General features: G+C 39.6%; 3 protein-coding genes across 6 annotated transcripts in view; 1 reads left to right on the forward strand and 2 right to left on the reverse strand.

Moving 5' to 3' along the window:
* On the reverse strand, positions 288-5,892 carry LOC109231303 ((S)-ureidoglycine aminohydrolase). 4 transcript variants are annotated; one of them, XM_019396930.1, is made up of 13 exons: positions 5,752-5,892; positions 5,514-5,648; positions 4,826-4,913; positions 4,667-4,743; positions 4,037-4,076; positions 3,785-3,851; positions 2,519-2,604; positions 2,277-2,358; positions 2,004-2,060; positions 1,631-1,669; positions 1,281-1,351; positions 704-757; positions 288-625 (listed from the first exon to the last, which is right to left on the reverse strand). In XM_019396930.1, the coding sequence occupies exons 1-13, from the start codon at positions 5,825-5,827 to the stop codon at positions 556-558; spliced, it is 942 nt and encodes a 313-aa protein (XP_019252475.1). In that variant the 5' UTR covers positions 5,828-5,892; the 3' UTR covers positions 288-555. The 4 variants fall into 4 exon arrangements, with proteins under 4 accessions (XP_019252475.1, XP_019252472.1, XP_019252474.1 ...); XM_019396927.1 differs by having other exon boundaries at positions 5,514-5,657; XM_019396929.1 differs by having other exon boundaries at positions 5,746-5,892.
* On the reverse strand, positions 18,443-19,048 carry LOC109231679. The gene has a single exon (XM_019397322.1). It carries the CDS (start codon positions 19,046-19,048, stop codon positions 18,443-18,445), a length of 606 nt encoding a protein of 201 aa, XP_019252867.1.
* The window catches only part of LOC109231304, a 56,161-nt gene continuing 49,403 nt past the window's right edge, over positions 19,556-26,313 (forward strand). The window contains exons 1-8 of the mRNA XM_019396931.1: positions 19,556-19,904; positions 20,783-20,876; positions 22,659-22,753; positions 22,881-23,434; positions 23,539-23,749; positions 23,860-24,165; positions 24,896-25,049; positions 25,209-25,346. Of these exons, the coding sequence (XP_019252476.1) occupies positions 19,740-19,904; positions 20,783-20,876; positions 22,659-22,753; positions 22,881-23,434; positions 23,539-23,749; positions 23,860-24,165; positions 24,896-25,049; positions 25,209-25,346 (1,717 nt within the window). The 5' untranslated portion in view covers positions 19,556-19,739. The remainder of the gene's footprint in view (positions 19,905-20,782; positions 20,877-22,658; positions 22,754-22,880; positions 23,435-23,538; positions 23,750-23,859; positions 24,166-24,895; positions 25,050-25,208; positions 25,347-26,313) is intronic.

Below are 26,313 nucleotides of genomic sequence, written 5' to 3' on the forward strand. Positions count from 1 at the left end.
ACACTCGAATTGTATCAGGTGTTTTTTTCCCTATTTCTTTGTAAATATTTCTTTTTTAAAATTATTTCCATTTTAAATTTTAAATTATTTTTTTAACCTCCAAGTTGGTTGGAGGTTTGTCCTAAAAGTGGACACGTGTTCAATTATTGTTTTGACACTTGGCATAATAATATGAATTTGCTTCTTCTATTCTATATAGATTGTTTTGACACTTGGCATAATAATATGAATTTGCTTCTCCTATTCTATATAGATAGAAGACCGGAATTCGAAAAAAGAAATAAACGGACGTATGACGTATCATTCTCGTATGTCCTTTCTCATGCTAAGATAACATGGCAAGATATTTGGAAATATTTAAGTTCTTTCTTTCCTCATTCTGACAAAGCCAACAATGATAGGTGATTGTTTTAACTAAGAATTCAATAAATGCACATAAGGTTTATGTCAGCCCAAAAGATAGGGTGATCAAGGAGAAAAAGTGACATTGCACAGCATTGTGCAAAGCATGCTGTTCGAACCGATACTCAGAACAGAGCGATCTGCCGAATGTCACTACAGTGGATTCCTGTTTACATCTTTGTACAACAAGTAGCGCGAACGTGTCTTTCCCAGTGCAGCATACCTGACAGGAAGAGCAATGTAATCACTAAGACATGCTTTCACATACTTGCAGTAGAAAGATCCTGTATCTCTCACTTACCACTGAGGCACAAATGGTGCCATCCAAATAGCATCACCGGCTTGAATGGGGTACCTATCCAAAAGAAAATGACAGAATGTTAGACCATGACTTTAGGTTTCTAAAGTTTCAATGGATTGAAAGCAATAAATCTATTCCAGAGTATGTTAAAGTTCTATTCCTTTACTATCAATATCTAAAAAGAAGTTCAGAGATATGTCATCAGAAATGGCTTCACCCAAAAGATCAGGGACTTAACAACCCTGATGAATGCTTGACTGGATAAATTACAATAGACAAAGAAGGTGCTAATTCTTGAGGCTAATATCTCATGGCAAGCAAATTTTCCATCATTTACAGATCTTAGATTTTATATTCAGACTACGAAATGTTGATTGGTTAAGGATAGCAGTCAAAGGTAATGAACATTATAGTGATGTTATTGTGATTAGGCATCTGTAATGTTCAATGGGCACACACTTTTCAAATCATTTCCCAGTTTTAAAATCATGAGCTTCTTCGTAAAAGAATTGATAGAGTTTAATATTCCAGGAGATCTTATCAAATCCAGGCTCAATATATAGAGTTTGATCCTTACCAGCTATCACTCAGTCGATAAATACCTTGCCCCTCCAAAAGCAGCAAACCATGCTGGTTATAATGAACTTCCTGCAATTCAGCCAGAAATACGTTTTATATACAACTTGAAGTAGTTGCAGGTGAGAAACAATCGGTTCTCAACGATATTATGGAAGATCAAGCAAGATGCCAGTTAATCATCTAGTGTAATAAATTAATGCTACAGAATACCGTCAAATATTGTATAGGCAATGTAAAATAACTTTTATGTCTTCTTCTTTTATACAAGTCAAGCCCTTGCTGATACAATGTGACAGAACTAGGAGAACCAAGGAAAGGGACACAAGCAATACTAGTGGAAAAGCATACCTTGACATTGAGGAATTCTCCTGGTTGGAAATCCATGATCTTCCGCAGGCAGAAACATGTGGCAGAAAATAAAAGGAAAAAAAGAATTTAGGAAAAGACTACTGATGAAGATCCAAGCAAGACTATTGTATACCTTTAGTTCTATGTGTATAAGTTTGCCTGTGGGTAAAAAATTACTATGGATACACTTTCAGCCAGCTTCAAGGAACCTTGTTCACATCTAAGCAAAATTTCATTCATTTGCAGAAGTTTTATATTATTCAACTCTACCAACTCTAAGCAAGCTCATATGTCAGAGTTAAAAGTTATCCGGAGTATAATAAATTAGGTACAAGTAAGGTGAAACAAGCCACAGATAAGCGGTAGAACTCACGTGTATATTGAAATCATAAGCTAAAGATGTTGGCAGAAGCTTCCTTAGCTCAAAAATCTGGCAACATAAAAAGAAATGGAAATAAAAAGGATGTTATTGTATTCTACGATTAAAACCAAAACTCTATAACAATAAGGAAAAAGAAACCTCCTTTCTCTCTCCAAGGGACTTGAATTTTATGATTTCGAATAGAGAGGAGAAAGAAATAGAATAATATAGTTCAAATAAGGGAATCAAATTGTATTTAAAATAGTAGAGATGGGAAAAGAATACCTCGCCAGGAGTTTCAAGAAGGGGCTGCTTTTCTGTTGAACCAACAATTTGCTCAGTAACATGATTTTCCAAGCTAGAATACCTAAAACAGAAGACTATGAGCATTTAGAATTAAAATATACAAGAAACCTGGCAATCAAAGTTAGATGTTGAAAAAATAACGCATGTTGTTACGATGCCACAAGTCAATCCGAGTGTACAGAATGACACCAACATGAGGTAGCATGAAATAAAAGACTGACCTCCTTTCAAATACAACAAGAGTAGCAGCTGCATCAGTTTCCACTGCATGATCAAAATTGGGAGGCAGATAAGCATACGAATCAACCTGCATGTGAAGTTAGAAGGCATAATAAGTCTACAGGTTTCATTCAAGTTGTCTCAGTGGGGGAAGAGGCAGGTGGATCTGCTTATTGATTGAAAGATGTCAAGGTGAGATAGAATAATAAAGTTTTGAAATCTGAATACCAAACTAAAATCTTAAGTAACAATTAGAGTATACCAAGACGGCAAGACCTATATATAACTCTTGGGAATGTCCTTAGATGCCTGAATTGGGACACCATAGAACTCAACATCCTCCCACACGTATAATCTGATTCTAGAGTTGATAGTTGGACTTGTGATCTAATGGGGACTTACGAGTTTAAAAATGGGATTGTTAAAGATTGACTCCAATACCACGTGAAATCTAGGAGTAAGAGAAACAAGGAGACGACAGCTTAAGCGTCTTGTATATTAGGAACTCATAATTATAAGATAGGCTCCTTATTGTTCGAATCACCATTTCTCATCCAATAACCAAAAGTCTAAAATATAGATGACATCATTGAAGAGATACTGGATAAAAGGACCCCTTAAAATCTGAGAGATGAGATCAGAAACTGATAAAACGAATAGACCAAAATTCTCAAATTCGGTTGACATATTTGAAGAAGTATCAGATAGCTAAAGAAAGGTCCTCAAAATCTCATGGGGGTTGGAAATTGCTGAAAAGATGATGAAACTTTTCTTTATTTATTTTAGTCTACAACAGCCCTCAATATCGATTTCTGAGTCTTTTTTTTCTTAGACCAAGTACGTCAAAATGTTTTGTTGATAGGCGGTGCTAAAACATGAACTCGGGATTTACCTACTTTGCACTAAAGAATCTATGCTCTGACCCAAAATATTAAGCAACGGGTGGAGTAGTGTAAGACCACTATAAGCTATGTTGGATGACTTTATATACACAACACATTGTATAACTGAAACAAATTTCACTATATAGCCTTAACCTAAAGCATGGCACTCACATTTGAATGGATTCTCAACAACTATGAGTTAAAGCATCATTGGGGCAGCAAATTGATATCTGCTGCCACGAATAGGAAAAATGAAGTAGAATCGTTTCCTTATACACAAAATTGATGGTTGCCTGGCATTTAACCAGCTGTGTAGCAGCAGCTTCTCAAACTTCATTACAGTAATAAGAGAAATGGCAGGCTATAAAAGTACAGTTGGCGTACTGTTAGTTTGTGGACATTCCCGGACATGTTGGTGAGAACCACACTTCCCTGGACCACAAATATGAACCTGATTTTGCAAGAGTTAGAAAAACTATACAAAGGAAGTACTAGAACTTTTTGTTTCGTTGTGAAATAGCAATTAGAAAAATATTGCACAAGAGGCTCTAATTGGAAGAGGCATGTGCCAAGTTTTAAGTATACTCAGCGTGAAGAAGTTTTGAAAAAAGAAACAATCACTAAAAATCTGCCCACCTTTCAACACCACTAGGAGGGAGCCCCGATTTTGAATTTTCTGCAAGATGGAAAAATTTCAAATAGTTACAACCAAACATTCATAGAGCGCTTACAGAATGCATCATGCAACTTTTTCTGGCGAACATCATTTGGTTTTGGAGCTGAGGATAGAGACTAATGTCTGTAGCATCATGTGCCTATAGAGTCTTCACTCTTGCTAGTTTAAAAAGGATATAATAGACTTTAGAAGCCTTTGTTTTGGTCTTCGTAGCATTTTCTCTACATACTTTTTTTTCCTTTTCTTGAGTCGAGGGTCTATCGGAAACAACCTCTCTACCCCATCGGGGTAGAGGTAAGGTCTGCGTACACACTACCCTCCCCAGACCCCACTTAACCCCACTTGTGGGACTATACTGGGTTGTTGTTGTTGTTGTTGTACTTTTTTTTTCCTTTTGTTGACATTTCTCTTAAATTAGGAGAATACAAATAGGGATGCACCACCACCCTCCCTGACATTTTGAACATAATCTGAAACCAGACCACCGGATAACATATAAACATGAAAGCTTAAATGGCAGATTAACACGAAAAGATCCTTAATTATTCTGCAAAAATATGGCAGCAACATTGAAACACTCAAGAAGATACCTTGCATCTTTGCCAAGTACATGACGAAATGCGAGCCGATTGCTGGTGTGATTAGATAGGCGCCTAAAGTATTCGACCTGCCAAATTGTTTTAGATGAGCAATCAACCAAGATTTATGAATCTATCAACCAGACAATGCAAATGGTTGGTTGAGCATACCAATCAGGCAAAGGGCTGAATACATGGCTTTCAGGAGTAATGAAAGCATGGTCCTTCTTATACACACTACGAGTAAATCCCGGCAAGTCTGCAAGCAAACAAAGAATAAATAAATTAATAACCAAATAAATAACCCCAAATTTAGTTTCATCTGCATCATCATTGTCTTAACAAAATTTGCAAAAGCGTCATTGTAAAACAAATGCTAAAAGATATCCTAAGAAAAAAGACATCTAATTGTTTGTGGGGTTGCTAAGAGAATAGAACACGGTAAAATCTTACCCCGCACCTAGTGTTTACACCAAGCCAATGAATATAGGATAGATGTATTCACCTACACTCTTATCTTTCTTTTGAGAAATAAATATATACACTTAATTTGTGACTTGGCCATGGTAAATTAGTATGGTTTGGTGTAAACACCGGGCATGAATAAATATTAACCACGGCATGTCTATAATCAAACAAGTAACAATAGCATTCAGTAACTTTTTCATTGCACACCATTAGCCAATAACTTTAAGTTATACACTGACAATATAAAAGCCTTTCACATTAGTCTAATTTAATCTACATGTAATCAGACATGAACTTGATAAATTCACAACAATTAAAAACTGAACTTGATGGATTCTTTTTTTCCCTTCTTTCCAATAGTGGTATATATGGAGCACAACAATGTACTGACCTTGGAGATGAGAAGGGGAGAGTGTGGGGTTAGTAACTTTCCAGTAAAGCGGCTGAGAGCTGGAATCAGAATCAGCGTCAAGAATTGATGGTGCAGAGCAAAACCCATCTTGGGTTAAGGCAGTTTTCACAAAACCTGAAAGAACTTTAACATATAAAGAAACATAAGCAACACTAGACAAATGATTACTGAAATTATTTAAATTAAAAAGTAAGAGTAAAAAGGGGATTACTCGGACTTGTTAACAGGAGGAAGAAAGAAAGAGAGGAAAATGGTGAAAAAGACTGCATTTTGAGATTGCCCAATGTACACATTACAGTCCAGATACTGAGGGGTTCTTATTGATTGTTTTGGTTTTTTTGTCTTGTTGTTGCTTCAGTTCTGACTTTGCTTTCTTTTTTCTTTTGGGCGGAATAAATAATAAATTTTTAAAGATCAATATATTTCTTTTAGACAGTAACAACAACAACAAATCCAATTTGATCCCAACAAGTGGGGTCTGGGGAGTATAGTCTGTACGCAGACCTTACCCCTACCTAATTCAGGTAGAGAGTTTGTTTCCAATAGACCCTCGGCTCAGGAAGGGCAAGAAGAAGAGGAAAGTAAGGGAGGAAGAAAGATGGAAGATTAAAAAAAAAAAAAAAAGGGAAAGGTAAAGGATAAGTGGCAACAAATAATAGCACAAGTAATACAATACCTGAGGCGAACAAAACCACATAACATAATAAAAATCTAAGAATATGAAGGGACATGCATACTACTAAAACTATCGGTGAACAACTATAAACTACCAACTAACCTTCTACCTTAATCCTCGACCTCCACACTCTCCTATCAAGGGTCATGTCCTCGGTGAGATGAAGCAGCGGCATGTCCTGCCTAATCACCTCTCCCCAATACTTCTTAGGTCTACCTCGACCTCTTCTCAAACCCTCCATGGCCAACCTCTCACACCTCCTAACTGGACCATCAATGCTTCTTCTCTTAACATGTCCGAACTATCTCAGCCTCGACTCCCGCATCTTGTCCTCCACAAAGGCTACTCCTACTCTGTCCCGGATATCTTCATTCCTAATCCTATCTCTCCTGGTACACCCACATATCCATCTCAACATCCTCATCTCTGCTACTCTCATCTTCTGCACGTGGGAGTTCTTGACTGGCCAACACTCGGCCTCATACAGCATAGCCGGTCGAACCACCACTCTATAAAACTTACCCTTAAGTCTTAACGGCACATTCCTATCACAAAAAACACCGAAAGCGAGCCTCCACTTCATCCATCCCGCTCCAATACGATGCGCGACATCTTCATCAATCTCCCCGTTACCCTGGATAATAGACCCGAGATACTTAAAACTCGCTCTCTTGGGGATAACTTGAGCATCAAGCTTAACCTCTACGTCTGCATCATGGGTCCCGTCACTGAACTTGCACTCCAAGTATTCCGTCTTGGTTCTACTCAGTTTGAAACCTTTAGACTCCAAGGTCTGTCTCCAAACCTCCAACCTCGCGTTAACTCCGCCATGTGTCTCGTTAATCAACACTATATCATCGGCAAATAGCATGCACCAAGGCACCTCCCCTTGGATGTGACGCGACAATACATCCATCGCCAAGGCAAATAAAAATGGGCTAAGAGCCGATCCCTGGTGCAACCCCATCACCACAGGGAAATGCTCCGAGTCACCACCCCCAGTCCTCACCCGAGTCTTAGCATTATCATACATATCCTTAATCACACTAATGTACGCTACTGGAACACCGCTAACCTCCAAACACCTCCACAGGACCTCCCTCGGACTTTATCGTATGCTTTCTCAAGGTCAATAAACATCATATGCAAATCCTTCTTCCTCTCCCTGTACTGCTCCACTAGTCTCCTTACCAGATGAACCGCTTCCGTAGTCGAACGTCCCGGCATGAATCCAAACTGATTCTCGGAAATAGACACACACCTGCTCACCTTGGCCTCCACCACCCTCTCCCAAACCTTCATAGTATGACTCAACGGCTTAATACCCCTATAATTATTGTAATTTTGGATATCACCCTTGCTCTTGTAAAGCGGAACCATCGTACTCCACCTCCATTCTTCGGGCATCTTCTTTGTCTTAAAAATAACATTAAACAGCCCAGTGAGCCACTCCAAACCTGCCCGCCCCGCGCTCTTCTAGAATTCCACCGGGATTTCGTCTGGCCCCGTCGTTCTGCCCCTGCACATCTTACGCATCGCCCCTTCCACCTCCTCTACCGTAATCCTCCTACAGTACCCAGAATCCCGCCGACTCTCGGAGTGATCCAACTCACCCAGCACAATGCATCTATCCCCCTCCTCATTCAACAGTTTATGGAAGTATGTCTGCCATCTTCTCCTAATAAGTGCCTCGTCCAACAACACTTTTCCATCCTCGTCCTTGATGCACTTGACTTGGTCTAAGTCGCGGGCTTTCCTCTCCCTCGCCTTGGCCAACCGGTACACCCTCTTGTCCCCGCCTTTGCCCTTGAGCTCCTCGTACAAACGAGCAAATGCCGCGTTCTTAGCCGTCGTAACTGCTAACTTCGCCTCTTTCTTTGCCTTTCTGTAACACTCCCGATAAGTCCTTTTTTCCTCCTCGTTTGTACTCTCCACTAGCTTCAAATAAGCAGCTTTCTTAGCTTCCACTTTACCTTGAACCTCTCCATTCCACCACCAATCCCCTTTATGACACCTAGGAGAGCCTTTCGTGACCCCTAAGACCTCTCTAGCAGCTACCCTAATGCAATCCGCAGTGGTGCACCACATACTAGACTCGTCCCCCCTACTCATCCAGGCCCTTATAGCCAACAACTTCTCCCCTAACTCCTGAGCTTTGTCCTTGGTCAGGTTACCCCACTTGATCTTAGGTTGCCTGCACCCCGCCCTCTTCCTCCTACTCCTCTTGATCTCCAGGTCCATAACTAGGAGCCTATGTAGAGTCGTGAGGTGCTCACTTGGGATGACCTTGCAGTCAATGCACATACCTTTATCACACTTCCTGCAAAGAAGATAGTCAATTTGAGTCTTGCCCATTGAATTCCAGAAAGTGACCAGGTGCTCTTCCCTCTTCGGAAAACTCGAGTTAGCTATAACCAAATCAAAAGCTCTAGCAAAATCCAATAGTGAATTACCTCCCTCATTCCTAACCCCAAAACCGTACCCGCCATGCACATCATCATAACCCCTAGAACCAAGAAATGTTTCATTTGAACACATACTGCCCTTGTCACTTGGCTCAACGGCCAAATCGAAAATGGCCCAGGTTTCAAATCCTTACTCTGTTTGGTTCAGGTTGCACATAACATAAAAACCGTAAAAATAGCACGGGCTAGCCAGTTTTCGGACTGGTCATTCAAAAATAGCCAGCATTTGCAAGGTCATTAAAAAATAGCCACTATTTTGCTACAACACGGAAAGTTCCAACATAATATACTGGAGATCAGTGCACTTGTGTATGAACTTCCAGCATATTATGCTGGAACTCCAACACGTAAAAGTGCCAGTATAATATACTAGAGATTGGAGCACCAGTGCTCCAATCTCCAGTATATTACGCTGGACCGATATATTATCGAAAATGGCCCAGGTTTGAAATCCTTACTCTGTTTGGTCCAGGTTGCACATAACATAAAAAAACATAAAAATAGCACGGGGTAACCAGTTTTCTGAGCGGTCATTCAAAAATAGCCAGCATTTGCAAAGTCATTGAAAAACAGCCACTATTTTGCTGCAACACGGAAAGTTCCAGCATAATATACTGGAGATCAGTGCACCTGTGTATGAACTTCCAGCATATTATGCTGGAACTCCAACACGCAAAAGTGCCAGTATAATATACTGGAGATTGGAGCACCGGTGCTCCAACCTCCAGTATATTACGCTGGACCGAAAATATTATACTGGAGTATTTTTCCGGATTTTGAACCGTTTTTTTGTTCAAATTTATCTTTACATGAAAAGTGGCTAAATTTCGATTACTTTTGAAATTGTGGCTATTTTTGAATGACCACTTATAAATATGGCTACTTTTCAATCTTTAGCCCACATTTATTATTTAAAGGTTATATTTAGTTTCCACTTTTATTTTCATTTCTTCTCTCTTTTCTCACGCTATTGCTATTTATCTTTTTCTCTTTATTCCAACAAACCACAAAAAGTATAGAGAAATTGAAATTTTGAGACAAAAGGTGGGAGCTTTTGCATATAAGACTCCATTTTTTTCATGGATTTTTTTTTAAAAATATTTCTAATCCCCCTTGTCAGAGAAAAGATGATTGCAATGAAAGAAAATTGAAGCATAGAAGTCAGCCATTGGAGTCCATTCAAAGTTTTGCTTTTGAAAATATGATTTTTTTGAGTTTGTTAGTTGTTTGGATTGGGTGTTGTTCCAATTGATTGAAAACATCAAAAGGAGTTAAAAATTTAAATTTAAAGTGATTTGGAGTAGATTTGAGCAAGATTTGAGTTAAATTTCAAAAAAGACGCAAAGAGGTAAATGAAGTCAGTTTTTGTATAATTATGTATAACAGAGTATATGAGTGTATAAACACATCTTATACACTTTTATACAAGAATATGTAGGGAAAGTTCTTCCACGATTTTCAGTTGCAATTCTTGTTCAAAATCAGTCCAAATATCCATTAAATGATTTCAAATTTTATATACAACCTCCTTATATTATATCTAACAAGTCTAAATAACATCCGCTCCCAATTTCTGACAAAACTAAATTCGAAATTTAAACCACTTATTTAAGCTTGTTCAACAATGGTGCACTAGTCCAAATCTTCATTAGATGACTTCAAATTTTGTAGACAACCTCTTTATACTATTTATAACAAGTCTAGAATAGTATGCACTCCAAATTTCTCATAAAATCATATTGAAATTTAAACCCACTTATTTAAGCGTTTTCAACAATGGTGGATTATCTTAAAAATCTAATTTTCACCACCCAAATAGATTTGGTATGTTCAACTAGTGTTTGAGTCACAATTACTGATTCGAAAATTAGATTAAAAGCTTTGAGCATTTTTAAAAAATGAATAGTAATTTTGAGAACCTATTTGGACTTGAATGTTGAATCTTAGCCTATTATTTTTGGGCTATAACTTCACAAAGTATTTTTTTTTTTTGCTTAAAGGGCAATATTATATATGGCTAGATAACAAAAGATAATACAGCAGAGTCATTTTTAGGGTATTGTAGTACCCCCACAGTAGTAATATTATGCAAGATTGAGTCTATATTACAACCCACAAAAGTTCTAACCGATTCAGTTCCTAGGATGTCTGCCCAAAATACATCATTGACAAACATCGGAGGAACTGACAATATCCTAGACTTGTTCAAAAGAACTTCTTTCTCTGCCTCCTTGGACAATGCATCAGACTCTGTTCTGCTCCCGATAGGTGTGCTTCACTACCACCCTGTCCATCCTGTGAATTAGCGACCTGCATTCACAAATTAAGGGGTCATAAATAAGGCTTCCTTTCGTTAGCATATTGATAATTTCAGAGGGGTCAGTATTGATCTCTAGGGGAGCCAAGTTATTTTGTTCCGCAAGTTGTAGTCCCCTTAGGAGTGCCTGCAATTTTGCCATAGTGATTGTTGTGGGGGGGGGGGGGGTGTTATCCATGTACCCCATTATCCAGTCACCATTGTGATTTCTAAATACCCCTCCTGATCCTCCTATCCCTGGATTCTCTTTAGCTGCTTCATTCGTGTTTAGCTTGTAGAAACCTGTTCTTGGGGGCTCCCATTTTATTACAATTTGATGTGTTATTTTGCTAGAGCCATTTTTTATAAGCACAAAGTATTCAGTAGCTTCAGAGATTGTGTTTGTGGAGTTGATGTGTTCTTTTTTGTTATTGAATAAATTGTTGTTTATTGTTAGCCAAATGTGCCAGACATAGAAGGGAATGTGGTTGTCCCATAGGATATTGCTATTGTAAGACAGATTTCTGATTGGGTTCCATGTTGATGGCCACTGATGGCCATTGAATGCCGGAGTGTGTTGTGTACTGTCACTAGAAGATTTGGACAGTATTTCATTCTAGAAGTGGACAGCATTAGGGCACTCAAAAAAGATATGGTCAATAGTTTCGTGGCCGTTGTTGCAGTAGGGACATTGGGGATCACAGTTGATCCCAATTCTATGGAGGTAGCTCTTAATGGGAAGTCTCTTATGGGTGAGGAGCCAAATAAAATTGTTAATTTTGTTTGGAGCTTGTAGCTTCCAGACCCATTTGAAGGAGCCTTCCTCACGAGGATGAAGGCCGGGGTCACTCCTGCTTAGGAAGGAGTAAGCAAATTTGTTTGTGAATTGGCCATTCGAAGTCAAGTTCCATATGAGGTTGTATTCCTTTGTTGGAGCTGGGGAAATGAACATCGAGTTTAACAGATTTAGGATACTTGGGGGAAGAACAATAGACAGGCAGGAAGTGTCCCAAGTTCCTAGATTGTGGATTAAGCTAACCTTAGCATTGAGGTCGTTTTAGGTTAAAGGGCCCTCAATCAACTGTCTATTGCTGGCTGATTGGGAATCCATGTATCATTTAAGAAACTGACCCTGTTTCCCTTGTGGACTACCCATCTGCTTGCTTTGCAGCAAGTATCCCACCCCCTTAGGATAAACTGCCAGGTTGCTGATTTTGGATGTCTAGGAAATCTAGAGGCTCTAAGTATCCTAGCATTATTGGACACGTGACAGTGCTTATGGATTAGAACTCTTGCCCATAGACTGTTGGTATTTTTATAAGTCCTCAATGCAAGATTTGTGAGAGATTAGCCTTTTGGAGTCCTAGACCTCCATCAGCCTTGCTCTTTGTGACCACCTCCCACTTGATTATGTGGAGCTTCTTCTTTTCAGGAGTGGTGCCCCAAAGAAAGTTCCTTTGGATTTTGTCAATCTGCTTGGTGATTTTAGTGGGCATATTGATGTACTGCATGACATGGCTAGGAATGTTGTTCAAAGAAGTTTTTGCTAGCATAGTTCTGCCAGCCATGTTTAGACAGCTTGTTTTCCAACCAGCCAGTTTGGATTGCATGTTATAAATGATGAATTGAAAGTCTACACTGGTTTGCTTTTTATGAAAAATGGGGAAACCACGTTATTTTCCAAAGGAGGTAGTGTGCTGGATGGACATAGAGTTGATGCGATTTTGGATGGAGTCCTGTGGGGTGTTTGAGGAAAACAAGACCCTTGATTTTTCAAGATTAATTTTCTGACCTGACTGTTCATTGAATTCCTGCATAATGGAAAGGATAGTGTTATAGTTCATGTCATTAGCTTTAGCAAAGAGGGTTAGGTCATATGCGAAGAAAAGATGGGATATTTTTGGACCAGACCTGCTTATACTTATTGGTTGCCACTGATTATCCGGTACAACATTGTTCTCTTTAGGTGCTCCATTCGTGTTTAGCTTGTAGAAACTCTTCTTGGGGGCTCCCATTTTATTACAATTTGATGTGTTATTTTGCTAGAGCCATTTTTTATAAGCACAAAGTATTCAGTAGCTTTGGAGATTGTGTTTGTGGAGTTGATGTGTTCTTTTTTGTTATTGAATAAATTATTGTTTATTGTTAGCCAAATGTGCCATACATAGAAGGGAATGTGGTTGTCCCATAGGATATTGCTATTGTAAGACAGATTTCTGATTGGGTTCCATGTTGATGGCCACTGATGGCCATTGAATGCCGAAGTGTGTTGTGTACTGTCACTAGAAGATTTGGACAGTATTTCATTCTAGAAGTGGACAGCATTAGGGCACTCAAAGAAGATATGGTCAATAGTTTCGTGGCCGTTGTTGCAGTAGGGACATTGGGGATCACAGTTGATCCCAATTCTATGGAGGTAACTCTTAATGGGAAGTCTCTTATGGGTGAGGAGCCAAATAAAATTCTTAATTTTGTTTGGAGCTTGTAGCTTCCAGACCCATTTGAAGGAGCCTTCCTCACGAGGATGAAGGCCGGGGTCACTCCTACTTAGGAAGGAGTAAGCAAATTTATTTGTGAATTGGCCATTCGGAGTCAAGTTCCATATGAGGTTGTATTCCTTTGTTGGAGCTGGGGAAATGAACACCGAGTTTAACAGATTTAGGATACTTGGGGGAAGAACAATAGACAGGGAGGAAGTGTCCCAAGTTCCTAGATTGTGGATTAAGCTAACCTTGGCATTGAGGTCGTTTTAGGTTAAAGGGCCCTCAATCAACTGTCTAATTGCTGACTGATTTGGAATCCATGTATCATTTAAGAAACTGACCCTGTTTCCCTTGTGGACTACCCATCTGCCTGCTTTGCATCAAGTATCCCAGCCCCTTAGGATAAACTGCCAGGTTGCTGATTTTAGATGTCTAGGAAATCTAGAGGCTCTAAGTATCCTAGCATTATTGGACATGTGACAGTGCTTATGGATTAGAACTCTTGCCCATAGACTGTTGGTATTTTTGTAAGTCCTCAATGCAAGATTTGTGAGAGAAGTTTTGTTCTTGAGATTAGCCTTTTGGAGTCCTAGACCTCCATCAGCCTTGCTCTTTGTGACCACCTCCCACTTGATTATGTGGAGCTTTTTCTTTTCAGGAGTGGTGCCCCGAAGAAAGTTCCTTTGGATTTTGTCAATCTGCCTGGTGATTTTAGTGGGCATGTTGATGCACTGCATGACATGGCTAGGAATGTTGTTCAAAGAAGTTTTTGCCAGCAAAGTTTTGCCAGCCATGTTTAGACAGCTTGTTTTCCAACCAGCCAGTTTGGATTGCATGTTATAAATGATGAATTGAAAGTCTACACTGGTTTGCTCTTTACGAAAAATGGGGAAACCACGTTATTTTCCAAAGGAGGTAGTGTGTTGGATGGACATAGAGTTGATGCGATTTTGGATGGAGTCCTGTGGGGTGTTTGAGGAAAACAAGACCCTTGATTTTTCAAGATTAATTTTCTGACCTGACTATTTATTGAATTCCTGCATAATGGAAAGGATAGTGTTATAGTTCATGTCATTATCTTTAGCAAAGAGGGTTAGCTCATATGCGAAGAAAAGATGGGATATTTTGGACCAGACCTGCTTATACTTATTGGTTGCCACTGATTATCCGGTACAGCCTTGTCAATTGATCTTGATAATCTTTCTATACACATTATGAAGAGGTAGGGAGACATTGGGTCTCCCTGCCTGATACCTGTTGAAGGTTTGAAGGGTTCAGTTTTCCCACCATTGACAAGAATGGAGATGGAGGAGGAGGTGATGCAGGACATAATGAGTTTGGATAGATCTTGGGGGAAATTGAAAGCAGAAAGGGTGTCTCTAATAACGGACCATTCCAGCCTGTCAAAGGCCTTTTCTAGATCAATTTTGAGGATCATATTGCCATGCTTACCTTTCATTTTTCTAAAGTGAGTGATATACTCTTGGACAATGATGGCATTATCGCAGGCTCTCCTATTGGAAAGGAAACTGCTTGGCTTGGCCCAATGATGCGAGGCAAGATAGGCTTTATTCTGTTCACTATGATTTTTGTGACGGACTTGTATATTGTGTTACACAGTCCAATTGGCCTAAAACTTTTTAACATTGAAGCTTGGGGGCATTTTGGGATTAGGCACAATAGAGTCTGGTTCATGGTGTCAACCATAGAATTTGAAGAGAAGCATCTTTTACAAAAGTTTGTGACAGAGTCGCCAACTATGTCCCAGTATTTTTGGTAGAAGAAGGGGTGGAGGCTATCAGGGCCAAGAGATTTAAAGGGTTTGTGGAAGAAAACTACCCTTTTTATCTCACCCAATTCAAGAGGTCTGTCTAAGAAGGCTTTTTGGGCTTCAGACATAATGGGGGATATAGTGGAGTGGTTGGTGAAAGCCACAAGGGATTGGGAGTGGGATGTGGTATATAGATCAGTGAAGAAGCTCAAGGTGGCTGCCTGGATATTCTTCTGGTCATGGAGCCAATTTCCATTCTCTTCTTTAAGAGAGGGGATTCTGTTCCTTCTTCTCCTATCGAGGGTGGAGGTGTGAAAGAATATAGTGCTAGCATCACCCTCGTTAAGCCAATTAATCCTTGGATTTGAGTTTCCAGAAATCCTCCTCATTTTTGAGGATTAGGTTAAGCTCAGTAGTCAAATCAGCTTCAAGATGCAGCAGGTAACTACTGAACTGGTAGTTAGGAGATCTCTGGATTCCAGAAATTCTAGCTAGGATTTTTCTCTTTTGGTGGAAGATGTTTCCCGGTTCCACTTGGTGACCAATGTTTTGAAGGAATCAGTGGATTGGAGTAGGTTGGAGTGATCTGAGGATGCCCTATTGATGATGTTAGGGGAGGATGGGTGGCTAGCCCACATTGACTCAAACCTGAAAGGCCTTGGTAGGTTATTATTTGGAGAGCCTACCAAATTAATTTGAAGGGGGAAGTGGTCTGAGTAGGTCCTAGGGAGATGCAGTAAGTTTGCCTCAGGGTACTGCTGAATCCAGCCTTCATTAGCGAAGCATCTATCTATTCTTTCCAGAATCAGCGAGGTTCTATCACTGTACCTTTTATTAGACCAAGTGTATTTACTACCTTTTTACCCTAGGTCTAAAAGTTTACACTTATTTATACATTGCCATAATAGATTGCTGCGGCTAAGGGTTATAGGGTTGCCCCCAAAGTTATCCCTGGCCTTTAGGACTTCATTGAAGTCGCCTCCTACAAACCAGTTGGTTGTGAGATTCTTTGATATTGTGATTAGATTCTCCCATAGGAGCTTCCTATTAGTTAGGGTATTGCTAGCGTAGATAGCAGAGAAGAGACATGGAGGGTGGTTAGGACTCACCTTTACCATTGCATGGATGCCTTGGGGGGGGGGGGCACCTCTTCAACATCCACATACTCTTCTTTCCACATGAACACTATTCCCCCGGAGAGACCTACTGCCGGTGACTAGATGATCATGTCAAATTGAAGCTCTTGTGCCAACTTCTGGTGGTCTGCCATCTTAGTTTCAAGCAAAACTAACATGGCTGGCTTGTGCATCTTTACTATTTCTAGATAGTGTCTCTTAAAATCGGCATTGTTCCCACCCTTAACATTCCATATGATGTAATTCATCAGAGGGGTTGGGGTGGTTGGTGAGGTCCCTCAGTCCTTGCGGACACTTGGATGGAGGTGAGGGGGGATTTCCTCTTGAGACTCATTACTGGGGTCAGGTTCAGCAGGGGCTTGATGGGTCCTTGGGTTTGGAGGGAGACCAGACTCATTCCATATTTTACCATCGATCTGGGGCAGAGAACAACTATCACCTCGCTGGTTTATGTGCTGAACTCTATCGCTCTCACTGAGTCCAGTAGAAGCAAGTTCGTTCGTGTTGGGGCATAGATTGCTCCATCTTCCTTCGGTGTGTTTTTCTTTTTGAGGATGTCTAGTGCCATGGAGATTCCCTTTTTGATGTTGTGGAGGGGGGGGGGGGTGAAGTGCTCTTCTCTCTTGGTGCAGAAGATGATGGCTTTTGTTGAGTTTGGTGGTCGAGCATTACAAAGATCGGCTCCGCTGATGGGAAGAATGGTAGGGTTTGGAAGCTCTGAAGCATGTGGTTGCTGATTGTTTGGGGGTCGGTTATTGGTGAGTTACTGTCCCTGTTGACCATCGACTGCCATAGGAGAGGCCCAAAGGCCGCTAGGGCTTTGCCCAACACTTCTACGGTGACTCTCGCTAGGTGAGCCGGGTTTTGCACAATCAAGGTCACCTTCTGGTTGTCCAGGGTGAAAATTGTAGGAGATGCCCTGGCCTTGGAGAGCTACCTCCAACCAAGAAGCCGGTTGGTGGTCCGGTGGTGGCGGTAGGGAGGTGATGATAGCTGGTGACAAGTCTTTTTCCATTTTTGTGTTTCTTGGCATTATTACTTTGGGTAGTGGAAGAGGTTATCTTAAGGGACTGTCGTTCCATGAGTGCTCCCCTCAGTGTCAAATCTCGGTCAGTGGAGGGGTTACTGGTAATCGGAACTAGGGTTGGATTGGTCATTAATTGTGGATCTATTGGAATTGACGGTTTGAGTCTTTTCATCGAGGATTGGAAGGGGTACCAGACAGGGCACTTGATTGTTGGTGGCGACTGTTAGGATTTCCCCATTAGAGATTGATTCAGAGGGTTTGGTAGGGGAAGCATAGGTGGGTGTATATGGGGGGTTAGATGGGCTGACAATTTCTATTTGGGAGTGGTTCCCATTTGGATAGGAGAGACCGACCCCATTGGGTATCTCTCCATCTTTGAGATGAGAGACCTCGGAAGTTGGGCTCAAAGTGGCGCCTTGAACGAGGAGTTCATGATTAGGGTCAGTGAACTCATAGGCCCCGGCCCCGCCTTCCGTTTGGTGCCTGTACTGGGCTAGGCCCGTGCACTGGCTTGTAACCAGTGTTGGGTCAGTCGCTGTGGCTTGGTGGGGCTTGCGTTGTTTATTGGGCCATTAGCCCTTTTTTTTTGCGAAATTTGGGAGGGGTTGACTTTTTTGAATTGTAACGCATAGATTGAGTTTGAAGGAATTTACCTGAGTTAGCATCGAACAGATTTACCTATATATGATCTGCATGTGGAGTTTGGTGTGGACTATTTAATCCTGTGCCATTTTTATTATATGATTTTGCTAGCCCTTGCTTCCTTCTTCTTGGAAGGGTGACGGTTTTCCACTCACTCTCCTCCGCCTGCACTGCATTCGTCTGTTGTGTTTCCTGTGTTCCTTGAGTTGTTTTGGGTGTGGAGGACCGGTAATTGCAACGTATTGCAATATGCCCAATTCTGCCGCAAGCGGTGAACAGAGTCCCTTCTCCTTCGTAGATCACTGTCTATTTATGGTCTCCTATTATGACCGATGTTTCCACTGGGGTTTCCAGTGGCACTTGAATACAAATACGGGCATATCGTCCCCTGAGATTAGAGGAGGTGCATTGATCAGTTTTTTAGTAGTTTGCCCAGCTTCCTTCCAACCTTTTCTAGGATATCCTTATAGTAGAATTCTGTTGGTAGTTGTGAAAGCCGGATCCATATGGCAGTCGAAGTAAGGGTAGCCTCTTGGGGAACGAATTTTGGTTTCCATTTCCGCACAGACAAGAAGTTTCCCGAGATGAACCAAGGTCCAAGGTGGAGTACCTTAACCATATTCTCTTCTAAACTAAATTCGACTATGTAGAAGTCCCATCCTAGGTCAATCGAAATTAACTGTTCGGATGGCTTCAATAGTTCAATTAGTTTAGATCGAAAGAAATGGTGTGACATCTTTCGCTTAAAGACCTTGATGATTACAGAGTAACGCCATGGAAGGTAGAGACGTTTTTTATCGTCGTGGGAAAGGGGGATTGGGCCTTCTATGTGTTTCCCTTTATCGAGATCTGAACTTGGACGGGAGTCGTCTTCGTAGTAATCAGATTGATGGCTCTCCGGTTTGTCCAAGAGCATTTCCTTATAGGAGTGTGTTGGTTGGACTGGTTCTACATCCATTTGGTTGTGCTTATCCGGAGGTTCCGGCGGGATATGTGATTTGGTTAATGAGGGATCCATGTTTGGAAAATACAGAAACTCAGAATGCTTCAAAGCTTAACAAATAAGACTATAGGGATGGTTGGGGTTATAATCCCTACATTTACAAAGTATAATATAGGCCACTTAATTACAATATATGTGTGTGNACTCACAAAGCTAGACTTAGTGTTTGCAACCACCAAATCCAAGTGAAAACATAAAAATAACCCAAATATCAAACACCCAACATCATACAAGCATTAAACAATCATACCCATTAATTACCCACACTAGGGTTGAGCCACAACCCTAGCTTATGGGTTTAGCTAGCCATAATAACAACAGAAATCTTTTCAAATTGAGTTTAATATAATTGAAAAAGTTCAAATATATTCATGACAATTGAAAATATTCAATATACCACTACATTACTTGGACAATTTTTTTCTTTTAGCGAGAGGTGCATATTTGGGACGAAAAATAAGGATAGGGTTCTTATGAGCCAAAAAGTAAAGGAAAGACATATCTAAGGCATACATTTGGACCTTTTCCTAAGTTCTAAGATACAAATACAAATACAAAAAAGTAGGATGACATATTTGCAAACTCCAACTATCTCCACAAACCCCAGCTCGCTGGCGCTCTCTCTGGTTTTAGGGTTTATCGGCATAAAAAACTAGCCGTTAAAACTCCATTATTACTTATTTCCTCTGCGGAATTGGACTCGCCGATGGCTACACCAATGGACCCAATCGTCGATTCACTTCTGAGCAGTTTCCGGCAAGTACCTCCGGCAGCAATTCCGGCGATGCTGGACTGTATATTGGCTTCAACAAACGCTGCTCCTTCATCAATTTTCTCTACTCTCCTCAACGAGTTTCCCACTTTCAGCAAGGTATTATTCATAGACCTAGAATGTACTAAAGAAGCTAAAATGCACTGCTAACTTAAGCCATAAGTAATAAGTATTGCTAAACGAGCTAAATAACTTAGTACTTAATGGCCATCCACGTGAGCTACTCATTTTGCAACTGCTTTCGAAGGTTATAGCAAATTACCTATTGTATAACAGTCTATTTTGTGGGGTGGACAAAGTTACCTGGTGCCTGTGCTGGTGGGAGGTAGCAGGTACTCGGCGGAATTAGCCATGGTGCGCGCAAGCTAACTCGGACACCCTCTTGTTATCAAGGTTTATCTTTTAGAGCTTCTGTACTTAATTGTATACAGTTGCATCCCTAGAGGCAGATGCAGGATTTTAAATTAGTGGTTGCCGAACCCAATTCACCTCTGTGACAATGTGTATGAACTCGTGTGGGTTTATGTTTTCTGAAAAGTAATAACTATATATACAGAGGTTGAGCTGATACTTGCATCCGCCCAATGCATCCTCCTTGGGTTGTTTCTTTTTAAGAAATTGTTTTTTTTTTTAATAAGTTTTTCGTTTAGTAAATTGTTTGCCTATCATAAAGGAAAAAGAAAAATACGTAAAAAGGAAAAGAAGGGATATGTGAATCTGATATCAGTGACGCAGTAAGATTCACATATCTATATGCTTCATTATAGACATGTAAATCTTTCTTCTTCACTTTTCCCCGGAAAATCCTTTATCATTGTCAAAAATTTGCTTTATTATTGGCTTTGATCATTGAGACTTGAAGTTTTGATATCATTTTCTTCTTATTTTTTTATGTACTATATTCTCATTGATGTGGGAGTTGGAGTAAAAAATATTTTGATTGTTAAATGTTCTTTGGTGTTTGGTGCCTTTGGTAGGGTATAGTAGATGGGAACAAACATTTGGATTTTGAGCAGCGCAACTGTGTCGTTTCGTTTGTTAGTGCAATTTGTCACCTTCTGAAGAAGTCAGGTCAGATACATTCATGGATTTATTGGGCATAAGACTTAGTCAGGACTGTGCTTTAACAGCCAAAGTATGTGCAGCTAAAAATCTTTTATTCCTGGATTCTTGTTTTGCAAGTGTGTTATATTAGGTTGTCAACACTGCTTGGTTTGCATCAAGAGTCTCAATTAGGTCTGAGACAGACTGATATCCTTCTAGGTTTCCCCTCGTATAGTTGATTGTCACTGAGGCATTCTTTTGTGTTCTCAAAATTAGAAAATATCCTTTGCTTTGAGCATAGAAAAGGATACACGTAGTCATGGTTCAAAATATTTTAGTGGCTTGTGAGTTTTAAGTCCTTGTTATTACCATAAAATTTTTTTAACTTTTTCAAGGAAAATAAAATCTTCCAATAAAAACCAAACACTACTTAATAGATCCTCATTTCTAACAAGTCAAATTCTTAAACTTTCTCAATGGTCCCACTCATCTTCAATAGTTGTTAATGATTCACATAGTGTATCAACCGCCAGAAGTTATCTTTTACCATGTGACTGTGTAAGATAAAATGATTTGAGAATGGTTAATTTATTTCTAATTTCCCGTTAAGAGATTTATTACGCTGTGTTGCATACTGAATGGATGATATAGTTCCTTGTTTCCAAGCAACGGGGCCATCTACTTTAAATTGAGGTTGCTTATTCCCGCGAGTCCATGACGCTTTCTTTGAACCAAGAGTTGAATCATGACTATTTTTTACTGAAACCTTGAAAGAAAAATTTCTTTCAATGTAAGACTGAAGATAAGGTGGGTGGGGGGGGGGGGGTAGGCACTTATAAAAGAAAAGAAAGAAAGAGGTAATGTGGGAAATTATAATGAATAGCTACTTTGACATTTCATTTCATTTTTCCTTTTCCCGATTCAAATGAATGAATATCTTTTGCATAAATCTGGTTCTTTACATTAAATAAGATTGGTACATTTTTTCACATTTTCCATGTCAGACTTTATTTTGAACTTCTTCAACTCAATCCATTCGAATATAGGAAATAGTTAATGGGTTTGGCACAATCTCAAGAAGATTACAATTGTCGAACTTCAAGTGCTAGATATAGTGGGACAAGCAGTGAGGGCCCTTCTCAGCTTGGTATATCACCTTGTCTGAGTGGTCATCAGTTCACCGCTTTAAATACTGCTGCATTTATATTACTCACATACAAAATATAACGCATATTAAAATAAAATTATTTTGAAGTTTCTCTGTGGCTTGTCATGTGGGAAATTTGCTTTGTTATTGCTGCCATGTGGGAGCCTTGGCGTAGATGGGGTAAAGTTGCTGCCATGTGACCAGGAGTTCACGGGTTTGAGCCGTCGAAACAGCCTCTTGCATAAATGCAGGGTAAGGCTGCATACGAATTACAATAGACCCTTGTAGTCCGGCCCTTCCCCGACTCCGCGCATAGCGAGAGCATAGTGCACCGGGCTGCCCTTTTTTTTTCCTGTGGCTTGTCATACAAAAATTTTGGAATTGCTCCTGGTTGTGCATTTATGTCGCATCATTATGTAGCTTGCCTATCTTAAGGATCATATTCATTCCTCCAAATATTTTAACCATTGTGGTCTGTGAGGCTTCCCCAGACCTCACTAGTAGGATGATTATTGGGTTGATGTTGTTGTTGGTCTGTGAGGCTTAGAAATATTAGTTTGTCGGACAGAGAGTTTTTGTTGAATTCTAGTTATAGGCTTCAAATCGTTTCATTTGGCGCAAAACTTTTTACTGGCTTGATACCTTTTATACCTTTTCTGCAGGAGCTGAGACTAGATATATGCAGTTATTGATTTGGAAAATATTTTTTCCCCTAATGAAGCTGGTTCATTCCATTGATCGTGAATTATTTAACAAGGTAAAAATATTCATTTCTGTTGAATAAGGATATATATAAAATTTTATGGACTTCAGATTATAGGTGATGGGGTTTTTTTTTTTTTTGGTTTCTGATTTTCTCCGACTGAATGTGACGACGGATTTAGGTTGCAGGCATGACTTTCAGTGTTGTCTCTGACACAAACAGTTGGGGGGTTGTTGAAGTAACCATTATCCCATTTTTGTTAGGATTGGTCAGACTATCTATGACTGAGATTCAAAGTGAAGAGTTAGATGCTTATAAATGGTGCATGACTTCTAATTATTCGGAAGACCGGCATTTGGAGCCACGGTGCACACTAAATTTATGTTCACAGTTAAGAGACAACGAGATATATGACAATCTTGTGCAATGCAATCCTAACTATTTGCCGCTGCCTGTTTCTTGTCATATTTTAACCTTGATACTAGATGCTGCTCAGCAAAGTTTACATACAGTGAGATCAGTATCTGGATTGGACTCCGTAGACGGATGCTGCACTGATATATTTTCTGCAAAGTTGCTCTGGGATCTTTGCAATATTACAATTCAAATGCTTTCACAAAGCTTGGAGCATCGTTCTTCTGCAATTACCTTTTTGCTGCCCTCCATATTCAGAGCGCTTGATTCTCATTCTGCTTTTGAAGTCTCAATTAATGGACAGAACTATATACTTTCTCGGTAAAATTCTCTTGCTTTTTAAATGGACATGAAATGATGATGTCTTATTCATGTATAAAGTGTCTGAATTCTGGACTTATGCCACTAGATTATTGCTCTTTTAGGAGAAATATTTTAGAGAAACTATGGAAGAGTTGCAAGACATTGTTTTCTTTGGGGCCCCTGGAGAGAAGAGATGCATATTCTATACTTTCTCTGTACCTGTCTCTCTTTACTTATACTGATGAATGCCAGTATATTTATATGAGTAGCACGGCAGAAGTGTTTGATTTGAGAGCAGAGAAACAATTCTGGGATGAAATGAAAAAAGGCTTGGTATGTTGTGCATCTACTATAATGTGTTTCCATTGTTTGATAATAGCGCTTGCGACAAGCCTACAAGTAACGTTTTTATTATTATTATCTAATATCTGTAATCTTCTTAGGTTGATAAAGAGAGCTCAGTGAGGAAGCAATCTTTATATATACTGAAGAGAACCATAAATTTAGACGAGAAAAACCAGTATCAAACCACTGTTAAGACCATAGACGAGAGAAGTTTAGTCTGTCGTGGTATGACTAAAAAGGAAAGGTGGGCTGAGGAGGAAGCTAAGTCCCTGGGAGTTGGGATAATTAGCAACAAAAGTGATTTCCTTTCCAGTTGCTACCAGAAATGGGAGGCATTTTTTCTTCTTTATGAAATGCTGGAAGAGTATGGCACTCACTTGGTCGAAGCAGCATGGAGTCACCAGGTTTGATCACACGATGACAAATACTTTCACATTCTCTTTGCATAGCTGTGAAACGTCTTTTGGTAATCAAAAATGCATTTAGCATTAGCAACATTCCCTCGTATACATTAAGCTGATGAAGGAATACCGCTGAACCCTCATATTAGGATGATTTATTAATTTATTGATTAGAAATAAATGTATTACTCCCTCCGGTCCACAATAAGTGACCAATTTGCTTTTTTATTTTGGTCCAAAATAAGTGTCCGTTTATATAATCAAGAAAGAATTCCATTTGTTTTTAAAAAATTACCCTTATGTACATATCCTTAAAAAATTTTCTTCCTCACATTAAATATTTAATTAAGGGTAGTTTAGTCCTACTAGGTATTTTTGTATAGAATTTAGTATTTTCTTAATGGGTGTGCCAAAAGCAAATTGGTCACTTATTGTGGACCGGAGGGAGTAATTTTTAGCTATTTTGCTTGACTGGAGTGTTGAGATTCTAAAAACTCAAACCAAGAAAGTAAAAAGTTTGTGATTTAAGAAATTGATTATAGTTCAGTGCGCGATCTTATGGTGCACTTCTCTTCCGGATCTTTTTTCCTTTTGATTTTATGCTTTTTCCGTATAGGTTTCCTTTTATGTGTGATTTGATTTGCTGCTGAAGTTTATCGATTCCAGTCATATGGGATGTATCATCACTATCACATACTAACAAACACTACTGTATAACTAATTTTCCCTGCAGATGACCTTGTTGCTTCATTCCTCTTTGTCTCCAGAGAATTCAGTAAAAACTATCAATGGAAATGTGTGCCAAATTTGGATGGACAGTTTAGAAGAAATTTTTGAGTGGTTAGCTGTACTGTGGGAACGTGGTTTTTGTCATGATAATCCTCAAGGTAGAGGGAAAAAAATAGTAGACTGATATTATTATGGTAGAGAAAACTTATCTGATTGATTGTTTTAATGATTTACCACATTAACATCCTGCTACTTTTTTTAATTCTTTTTTAAACATTCTGCTACTTTTTTTTATTCCTTTTCTTTTTCCATTGCAGTCCGGTGCTTGGTCATGCAGTCATTTCTGTGTACAGAGTGGAGAAAATACAACCACTGCGCAAAGTTGGTTCCGCAAAATTTCGTTACTGGTTCACTTGTAGAAGGACTGAATGATCCTGTGCACAACAAAGATTTTGGTATGTTTATCTCTAGATCACTTATAGGACATGTATGTCTTTGTGGTCCATTTTGTCCTTTGTTGCTCAAGTGGCGTTTTACAAGCAGCTGATGTGGGTGGTGCGATGTGGAAGCAAATGGAGAACGAATGACCTCTGCTACACTGTAATTGGATTGGGTTGCCTGATTTTGGAATTTCTTGACACTTTAGGGCTAAAGCTTTAGTATTATGAAACTTTAGGACTGAATGATCCTGTGCACAACAAAGATTTTGGTATGTTTATCTCTAGATCACTTATAGGACATGTATGTCTTTGTGGTCCATTTTGTCCTTTGTTGCTCAAGTGGCGTTTTACAAGCAGCTGATGTGGGTGGTGCGATGTGGAAGCAAATGGAGAACGAATGACCTCTGCTACACTGTAATTGGATTGGGTTGCCTGATTTTGGAATTTCTTGACACTTTAGGGCTAAAGCTTTAGTATTATGAAACTGGCATATCAAAAGCTTTAGAATGGAGGACTATGGATTACACAAAGGTTTCTGAGAAGTGAGAAGGGCAGAGCCTCAGTGTTGATGCATGAGGGAGAAAATTTGAGTCAGGCTACTCCTTTCTCTCCTGAAAAACTGGAACTGAAATGTTACCATCTCAAAAGAAAAAAAATGGAACTCAAACTGTCCTTCTGGATGTCCCAAAATAAAACATAAGGCACTTATCATTAGTTTATACTTCATGAACGGGGGTGATCGCAGAAAAATATGGGGTCTTGGTAGGCGGATGGACGACTAAAAATATTACCCTCTGGTGGAGAAGAATAGTGCAAGATCCACAGAGACATTGATGTAATTTGAAAGTTGTAATTCATTTTTGATACAGTGATGGACTTCCTGAGCTCCTTGAGAAAGGAGAAAAATCCTATGTGTCTTTTGTATCTCTAGCACTTTCTTTGTGCTTGGACAATTAATACATTTCGTTATTTTAAATAAAGA

Source organism: Nicotiana attenuata, chromosome 8, assembly GCF_001879085.1.
Source record: "Nicotiana attenuata strain UT chromosome 8, NIATTr2, whole genome shotgun sequence".
In the NCBI taxonomy this organism is placed as follows: Eukaryota; Viridiplantae; Streptophyta; class Magnoliopsida; order Solanales; family Solanaceae; genus Nicotiana; species Nicotiana attenuata.

Coding starts and splice junctions, on each gene's coding strand:
- LOC109231303 (XM_019396926.1), bottom strand. CDS start 5,827: ATGTGTACATTGGGCAATCTCAAAATGCAGTCTTTTTCACCATTTTCC. Junction 4,077..4,666: donor GTACTTGGCAAAGATGCAAG/GTATCTTCTTGA, acceptor TCCATCTTGCAG/AAAATTCAAAATCGGGGCTC. Junction 1,352..1,630: donor GAGAATTCCTCAATGTCAAG/GTATGCTTTTCC, acceptor GCTGAATTGCAG/GAAGTTCATTATAACCAGCA.
- LOC109231679 (XM_019397322.1), bottom strand. CDS start 19,048: ATGGATCCCTCATTAACCAAATCACATATCCCGCCGGAACCTCCGGAT.